This window comes from Pinus tabuliformis, chromosome 5_1 (genome assembly GCF_031772625.1).
Source record: "Pinus tabuliformis cultivar Carrire ecotype Pingquan chromosome 5_1, CPIR1, whole genome shotgun sequence".
Classification (NCBI taxonomy): Eukaryota; Viridiplantae; Streptophyta; class Pinopsida; order Pinales; family Pinaceae; genus Pinus; species Pinus tabuliformis.
Window position 1 is genome coordinate 735,667,134 of NC_142305.1, and position 9,425 is coordinate 735,676,558.

At 44.2% G+C, this 9,425-nt stretch overlaps 1 protein-coding gene across 1 annotated transcript; it reads right to left on the reverse strand.

The window, feature by feature from the left end:
* Window positions 1–1,343: 1,343 nt before the first annotated feature.
* Window positions 1,344–4,614, reverse strand: LOC149167044 (uncharacterized). The gene is made up of 4 exons (XM_089430343.1): window positions 3,164–4,614; window positions 2,608–2,851; window positions 1,528–2,518; window positions 1,344–1,435 (listed from the first exon to the last, which is right to left on the reverse strand). Exons 1-4 carry the CDS (start codon window positions 4,612–4,614, stop codon window positions 1,344–1,346), a joined length of 2,778 nt encoding a protein of 925 aa, XP_089286469.1.
* Window positions 4,615–9,425: the final 4,811 nt, after the last annotated feature.

Here is a 9,425-nt window from a genome sequence, read left to right on the forward strand (position 1 = left end):
CACTTCCTATCCACGGATCTTGTCCAATCCTTCCCATCATTCCATCATTGATTCTCCAAACCAAATTGTCTCGTATGAGGGGAAGGGATTGTAGCAGTGCCTTCCATACCGAAGAGCATCCCGATACCTGCCATGATGGTAGTCTGATCCAGTCCATTAAGCTCTGAGGCCAAATGTATTTTTGGTATGATATTTGTGCCCAAAGATTCTGGCTTGTCATCAGTGACCAGCCCATTTTTGCAGCAAGTGCTTGGGCGAAGAGGGGAAGGTCCTTGAGCCCCCATCCGCCCCATTTCCTTGGTAGGGCTATCTTTTGCCAGCTTATCCAGGCAAATAACCTTTTGTCCTGGTTGCCATTCCAGAGGTATCTGTTACAGAGTTGTTTTAACCGCCCTAGGATGTTCCGCGGAATCCATGCAAGTGCCATCCAGAAGACCGGAGTGGCCTCCAAGACAGATTTGATAAGCACCAGTCTGCCTGCCCTTGATAAGTATCTGAAGCTCCATATAGTGAGTCTCTTCTCCAACTTTGTAACCAGCCAAACCCAATCAGCAATTCTTTGGCAAGTTGGTTTTAGCCAGTACCCCAGATATTTTAGGCCCCTATCCAGGGGGTGAATGCTGTAGGGAAAAGCCTGCTGAGCAAAATGTGATTCCTGTACAGATGTACGAGTGAAAGTAATAGTGGATTTAGTATGATTTGCGAGCATACCTGTAGCGGAGGAAAAGAGAAGAAGAATCTTGGAAAAAGTTCTGGTATCCCGTATGCTTCCATCCAACAGAATGAGAACATCGTCCACAAATAGAAGATGTGTGAGAGAGCAATCATCTGAGATCCGGAGACCACCAATATCGCCATTCCTTTTTGCAGAGGCTATGAGCCGACTAAGACCTTCCATGACTATCAGGAAGAGAAGAGGAGACAGAGGGCATCCTTGCCTCAGTCCCCTTTCAGAGTGAAAGAAGGGTGAGGCCGAGCCATTGATGAGAATACTGAAGGAGGGAGATGTAATACAGGCCATAATCCATGTGATGTATGTGTGAGGGAAACCCAGATGAATAAGAAGCATTTTGATATAGAGCCAACTGACACGATCGAAAGCTTTGGATAAGTCAATCTTGAGAATGATGCTCTTGAGATGCTTGGACCAGATAGAATGGATGGCTTCTTGCGCCGAACCAATGGCTTCATGAATCTGTCTAGATTCGAGGAAAGCAAATTGTTGAGGGGCAATATGTCTGGAGAGAATCGGTCTGAGACGGTTTGCAATGGTCTTAGAAATGATCTTGTATAGACAGTTGCACAAAGAGATAGGTCTATAATCATCAAATGAAGAAGGGGAGTCAGATTTTGGGATGAGAGCTATGAAGGTCGAGTTGATGGCATTGTAGATGGATCCCGTAGTTCTGCTCTCCTCCACGACATTCAGAAGATCCTGCCCCAGGATTTCGTAAAATGCCAGATAGAATTCAATGGTCCATCCATCCGGGCCTGGACTCTTATCTTTTTTGAACCATTTTAAAATACCTTCTAGCTCCCCAGAAGTAACCGGAGCATTAAGCTCTTCAGCATCATCCTCATCAACAAATCTCGGAAAATGTCTCGCTATATTGATAATATCAGGAAGATTTGTTTCACGGGGGCATTTGTAGAGATTTCTGAAATGAGTAATGCCAAGGTGGGCAAGCTTATTAAAGGAGTCAGCCATGTCTCCCTCAGGAGTGGGGAGTTTCCAAATGGTGTTGGACACCTTTCGACCTTTGGCATAACTGTGAAAAAACTTCGAATTATCGTCCCCTGCTTGTATCCAAATAGCTCTACTCCTCAATCGCTGGGATTCTTCGTGCTCCTTTAGGATTTTAGCCTTCTGGTTTTCCAATTCTATCAGTCGACCCTTGTCCTCAGCTGTGATGAAACCCAGGCCCCGTTCATCCAGTAGTGCACTCAACTCTGATTCGATATGAGAGAGTTGAGAGGTTTCCCGAGCATGCTTATCCTTGGCCCATTTAATGGAGAGGTGCTTGATCTCAGAGAGGTTTTTGCAGAATCCTTTTGCAAGTGATTCTGTTCCATCAATGGGATGTGTATTCCAATATTCAGAGATCATCTTAATATATGACGGGTCCCTCAGCCAAATGTGATTGAATTTAAAAGGGGCTTTTGGTTTCTTAAATGGCCCCTGGATTTCCAGATATATAGGTGTGTGATCCGATATGCCTCCCGAGCCCACCCATTGCTTGTAATGATGCAACTGTTGAAGGAGCGAATCTTTCATGATGAATCTGTCAAGTCTTCGAGCCAATGCTGCATCACCCACCCTCCTGTTCCTCCAGGTAGGAAGAAGTTTATGCATGGGGATATCCACAAAATTTGTTTGCTCTAGAAGATTAGTCATATAATCTGTGATAGAGTCGATTTGTGCCGCCGATCCCCATGATTCCCTGAATCCTAATGAAAAGTTGAGATCACCTCCGATTATGGTCTGCCCCGCATCCATGAGGGAGAGATGTAAGAGACGCTGCCAAAATTGTTCTCTTTGATTACACGGGGCGTATACATTCACTAGCCTGAGATGCATGCCCAGATCAGTGGTGAAAAAATCCAGACCCAGATAACCGGCCCCCCCCAAGTAGCTTCAACCTTAATAGAGCGAGGGTTAACTCCAATGGCCAGACCACCGGATCGACCAGCAGCATCGAGGGCTACGAAGGACCAACCCGGGGTCAAGGATTGAAAGGATTGAGAGATTTGTTCAGCCGAGCAAAGAGTTTCTTGTAGCAGAATGATATCAATAGGTTCAGTCTCTATGAGTCGCTTCATGGCTAGTTTCTTGGAGGCACTAGCCAGCCCCCTGCAGTTATAAGATAAACACTTCATGGGGGAACACTGCGAGGGGTATATCCTGCTCTAAGGACCCCGTCTATGGTGGATTGACGACCAGAGACAACCTCCGCCCCTGCTTTCTTAATAGCCTTTGAGAGATCTGTTTTCCTGCCTCTGGTAGGCAGGGGGCCGGCACTCGGCACAGAGATGCCAAGACCAGACTGGTGGGCCGACAGATCTTTGGAATGAGATCTGGACCGAAGGAAGTATGGATGAGGGGGGGAGACCTCGGAGGATGGATGGGGGGAGGAAGATGAGGAGGGTGAGAGCAAGGAGGGACCAGTGGTGGCGATGAGGGGGGGGGGATGTCATTGAACAATGAGCCATTGATGTTTGGAAAGAGGCACCAGAATCATTAATAATATGATCAATAATAGAGAGAGGAGGGTTCAGAGGAGTACCCGAGGCTGTTACAGCTTCAGCTGCCGAGCGAGCCCTGGTCATCGGCGGCGAGGAGTGCCTGAGTCCAGGGTCGACCGCTGGTGAGGATGCCACCGGAGACTGCCCAGTAGGAATGGGGCGCGAGGAGACCGGTGAGGCAGCCCTGGAAGGTGCAGGAGTGATCTTTGGGGAGTCTTCAGCTTTTCTGTTGAGTGGGCAATCTTTGTAGAGATGCCCGACCTTATGGCATCGCCTGCAGCGGAACGGGACCCCCTCATAATCTAGTATCTGAACTCTGATGTATCTCCCCCACTGAAGAGTGATCTTTTCCTCCAGCCCTTCGCGTGTGTCCAGGTGAACCAATATACGCGCAAGGGTCCTGCTTCTTGATTCCACAAACGTGCGGTCATGATCAAGGTATGTACCCAGTGCATTACCAATCCTGATGAAAACTTCTTCACCCCAGAACTGTAGTGGAAGACCCGGCAGGCGCACCCAAATCGGTCCAGCTCCAATTTGTTCGCGTTCTGGGTCAAATAGAGGACTCCACCTCTTGAGGAGTACCGGGGCCATTTCAATGTGCCAGTACCTGGCCAGTACCAGGTCCGTATAACTCTCCTTTGAGAAATGTAAAGAGAACCAGCCTCTTGGTAATATATGGACTTCCGGCAGATCGATAAGCAAACCTCCCCAAATCTCCTTCACCCATTGAGTCAGCCTTTTTGCCGAATATGCTCTGCCCCTGACATGCCCTACCAGCACAGTGTTTGCCATGATAGCAAACTCGCCTATTGTCGAGGTCTCACCGAACCTTATGGTGATATCCTTTGAGGTAGCCTTGATGCACTTCGACTTCCTTTTGCTGGTACGGGGTGCAGACGGATGGTCCACCAGGGGGTTTGGTACACCTTCCGGAGGAAAAGGTTTAGCAGGTTTAACCTTGACTGCAGGGGTTTCGAAACACCCGGATGGTCGGGTTCCAACACAGGAGGTAGGCGCCGCGGCAGAGACCGGAGGGTTGACAGAAGGAGCAGTAAAGAAGGAAGAGGAAAGCGGGTCAAAAGAGGGCGAGGGAGGGGTGTGTGAGGATAAAATATGAAGGGTGCCCGGGGAGAGGGGAGGGACTTCGAAATTAGGGGAGTCGATAGGGTGAGACCCGATGAGGGGAGGGACAGAGCTGTGCCGCGGAAGGGAAACAACGGGAGGTCGGTGAGATGATTCCGGGCCAGCAAACGGCGAAGACGATACAACCGGAGGGGCAGGAGTGAACCTAGGGTTGTCAAAGATGACTCTGTCCGGGAAAGGCTCCTCAGTGTAATCAACCGCTTCCATATCCATAGTATCGTCCATCCTGTCCACAGGTCGAGATTCCGAAAGCGACGGGTGTAGACTGCTACGCTGTACAGTGCGCCTTGAAGAGACCGTGACGGTATTCTGCAGAGGTCAGGTAGAAACCCTAGGTTAACCTAGGCCTTCACGAGCGCGCCCGATGAGCTCCATCCTACTCTCGAAAGGCTCTCATTATTTAAAAATTACATTTAAAAAAATTATAATTTAATAATTTATAATTAAAAAAATATTATTTAAAAATTTATAATTAAAAATATATTATTAAAAATTTATAATTTGAAATTTTATAATTAAAAAATATTTAAAAAAAAAATATTAAAAATAAAACCATAAAAAATATTATTATTATTATTATTTATTATTTATTTTAATTTTTAATTTAAAGAATTTTTTTATTCTTATTTTTTAATTTAAATAAATTTTTTAAAATTTTAAATTTTAAATTAAAAAAAAAAAAATAAAAAAAAAAAATTAATTTACAAAATTAATTTAAATGTTTTTAAAATTTATAATTGTAGTCTGTTTAGGGTAGTTCAATTGGCAATGGTCATGGAAGTGAAGTCTCACCGAATCGGAAGTCTTTGGTTCAAATTTTGTGCTATCCCCCAGATTAGGGTGAGAAGTTAGACATGATAAAGGTGTAGTCCTACCAAGCTTACAAAAAAAATTATAATTTAAAATTTAAAAAAATTATAATTTAAATTATTTATATGAAAAAATTAATTATTATCATTATTATTATTCTAAATTTAAAAATTATTATTATTTTTTATTAGAATTTCAAAAAAACGAATTGCCCTGGCCCCTGCCCAAGCGAGGGCCGATCCCCAGAATCGGCCAAACTCGACCAAGCAAGAGACAGGGCAATTTTTTTTTTTTTTAATTTTAATAAAAAATAGTAATTAAAAAAATAATAATTTTTAAATATTTTTAATTTTTATTTGAATTTTTTTAAATTTTTGATGATGATGATGATGATGATGGTTAACGTACGCTGAGACCAAACATTGGTCTATCAAACCTAAAGAAACAAATTATTTATTTTGATTTAAGATTTTATTCCTATGCTCAAAAAGCTTGGAGAGAAGTCTCCCGAGCTCACTATAATTTTGACATTGTAGAAGGTTAGGAAGGTCAGTATTGTAACAAAGATTGTGAAACTGAGATCTAATGTGGTTGTACGTGGGGCACTCTAAGAGGAAGTGGTTTTCATCCTCGATGTTCCTATTCTCACATATATGGCAGATCCTTTCCATCCATGGCATTTTAGGAACTGCCCAACGACCTGTTTCACTATGGAGCTCATGAGAATTTGTTCTAATCTTTGCTATATTAATTTTCTTCTTTGAGCTAGTTAAAATAGAGAGATACTTTTGATCTTCTAGGGTGTGGTTGATGACCTTCTTATAATAAATTAATTTTCTTTTAGCCGCTAAATCTTTCTCACACCACATTTTTCTTTGAACTTAAAAATAACAATATCTTTAATGTTATTTATGTTTTGCAATGCATCATTCTCGTTGATCTCCCATATATATATATATATATATATTTTATAAAATTTATATTTTATATATTTTTACACCGTCTTTTTTAATAAAAAAATTTCTTAATTCCTTTTCTTTTAAAAAGGAAATTAATGGTGGATGAACTTCTTTAAGGAATGAGGACTGGATGAGCTCTGGCGATCTGCAGCGCCTGACCTAGACCCCGACTCCCCTCCCGTGCTCCTGCGCCTGGCAGCGTGGCTGCTAGGCCGCCTCCATCTCCTGCTGACCTCCCCTCCTCCGATCTTGGGCCTTCTGGCCTTCCCCATTGCCCGATCTCATGGCCGACATGGATCCCCCGCCTCAGGATCCAGAAGAACTCGAGAAGATATTTGCCTCCCTTATTCCGGAGAACGCAGCCGAGAGAATCCGCCCAACAGCCTCCAAGTTCATCAAGAAGCTTGATGAAATACCAGAAGTAGCTCTGCCTCCCTCCCTTCCTAGGAGAGCAGCAATTTCCTTAGCAGAAAGAGGCCTGGTCGGCCAGTTCACGGGACTGTGGCCCTCCCCAAAATCAGTACAGAGGTGGGTTGAGAGAAACTGGAACTCGATGGTGCAAGGAAGAATAGCAATCAGGTTTTGTGGCAGAGGATTTTACACCTTTCTTTTCGAATCAACGGAAGACAGGAACCTTATCTTCAGGAATGGCCCCTATTTCATGGATTCACGGGGGCTCTATTTAAACAGATGGACACCAGACTTCGATCCAGAAATGGATGTCCCCAATGCTGTCCCCGTTTGGGTCAGACTGCCCCACTTACCGCTCCATTGCTGGGGGGATGAGTCCGTCAAAGCCATAGGAAACGCAGTCGGCAAGTATATTGACAGATCAGAACCGAAAGAAAACATGCATGCATGCGCGAGGATATGTGTCGAAGTAGATCTGGGGAAAGGCCTGCCGGAACCAATCAAACTTAAAGTTGATCAATGGATGCACATTCAGCAAGTGGACTACGAGCAACTGCCCTTCAAGTGCAAGGTATGTCATGAATATGGGCATTTCGCCAATAGATGTAGCAAATCTAAATCAAATGTTCCTGAAGATAATGTAGAAACCCCTGAGGAAGTATGGGAGCACGTCAAAAAGAAAAAACCAAACCCTCCTTCAGGCCCAAGCTCAAAGAATCCCCCTGGAAACTCCTCTCACCCCTCCCATCCCTCCGGCTCCGGCCCTCCTTTCCCCTCCTCCTCCAATCCCTTTGAAACCCTGTCCTCGGAGGATCCCCCATTCCACCCCCCCCCCCCCCCTCCCCCCGAGGGATTGTTATCTCTGCCCCTGAAACCCTCCCCCCGACCTCTCCTCCCCCAACAGTAGAAAGAATCCTAACCAGAAACAAATCTAAAGAAAATAACCCTTCCACAGACCCTCCCAGAAAAGTTGGAAGGAAGTCTAACAAAGAGATCAGAGATGAAAACGCTGCAAAAGAAATGGCCACCGGAATGCAGCAACCAATGGACACATTCCTAGATAAAACAAAAGGAAGTGGAGAAAAAATGAAAGAGAAAAGCGGGGCAAACACCAAACATGGTAAATGATGATCTTGGTCTCCTGGAATTGTAGGGGGATGGGCTCCTCCCTAAAAACAAATGCAGTCCGGGATCTACTCAAATCTGAACTTCCAGACCTTCTCCTTCTTCAGGAGACCAAAATCACGGAACAAGAATTTCAATGTCATATAAAAAAAAGCAAAAGATACGCAGGTACAACAATAAGTGCAGTTGGAGCCTCAGGAGGCATAGGAACACTATGGGATAAATGCAAATGGGATCTCAAAGAGCAAAAGTCTCATAGCTGGTGGGCAAGAGCAGACATACAAAATAAAGCATCAAAAGAAGAATACTCAATATATAACATATACGCCCCTAACCATTATAGGGACAAAGCTGCATGCTGGGATTCAATAACTTCAGACCTCATGACAGTTCAAGGAAGGAACATTCTCCTTGGAGGTGATCTAAATCTTATAAGGAATGCAGATGAGAAATTGGGAGGAAACTTCTATGCTAACCCCTCAAGAGACTCTCTGGAAGCAATAATCCAAACCCATAATCTAGTGGATATCCCTCCGCACAATGGGAGATTCACCTGGAGCAACAAAAGGACTGGCAATAGCAACATAAAGGAGAGACTAGACCGAATCCTCGTCCAGGACAGAACAGTGGCAAGATTCTCAAATATCCAAAGCAAAATCATCCATGGTTACATTTCAGACCATAAGCCTGTGGCCTTGATCTTAGATAAAGGGAAGAACCTGGGACCTCTTCCCTTTAAATACAACAAGGCATGGGACAGCAATGAAGAGTTTCGAAATCTGATTAAGGAGCAGTGGGCAAAAGAAGTAATAGGATCGCCCCATTATATATGGGAGACTAAGATTAAATCACTCAGGACTATTATCAAATACTGGGCAAAAAACCATGCCGCAGAGGAAAACAAAAAAAGAACGGACCTCCAAGCACAGCTAGAACAGTGGAGCCAGGAAAAGGAGCAAATACAATACACTGAGGAAGAACAGACCAAAGAGAATGAATTATATAAAGAGCTGTACAAACAGAATAGGAAAGAAGAGGAAGAACAGAGACAAAAGTCTCGCTGCCTCTGGCTCAAAGCAGGCGATAAGAACACTTCCTTCTTCCATAACAGCTTAAAACTCAGGAGGGCAGAAAACCACATCGAGAAAATCTTGATGGATGGAAGAGAGCTCAGGGACCAAGAGGAAATAAAAGAAGCTGCCTCCAATCATTTCTGCGCTCTCCTAACCGCAGACAATCAGCCCATCGATAATGTTGAATTCCTCAGCATAATCGAAAACAAAATATCAGCAAATCAAAACAGAGAGCTAGAACAAGAGGTCACGACAGAGGAAATTGAGGGGTCTGTTTTCAGCATGGCGCAGGACAAGGCACCGGGTCCGGACGGTTTCACAGTGGCTTTTTACAAGAACCATTGGGATATCATCAAGAAAGACTTCATTAGAATGGTTAAGAACTTCTTCTCAAAATGCAAGATGGGGAACAGCATCAAATCTTCACATCTAGCCCTGATCCCCAAAGATCCCAACCCTCAATCCTTCGACAGATTCTGCCCAATTTCTCTGTGTAATGTCTCCTATAAAATCATCACTAAAATCCTAGCCAATAGGCTAAAAAAGCTCCTTCCCTCCCTCATCTTAGAGAACCAAGGAGGCTTCGTCCCCAGAAGACAAATCTCAGACAATGTCATATCCACGAGGCAATCCACAACAGTATAAACATAAGGGAAAA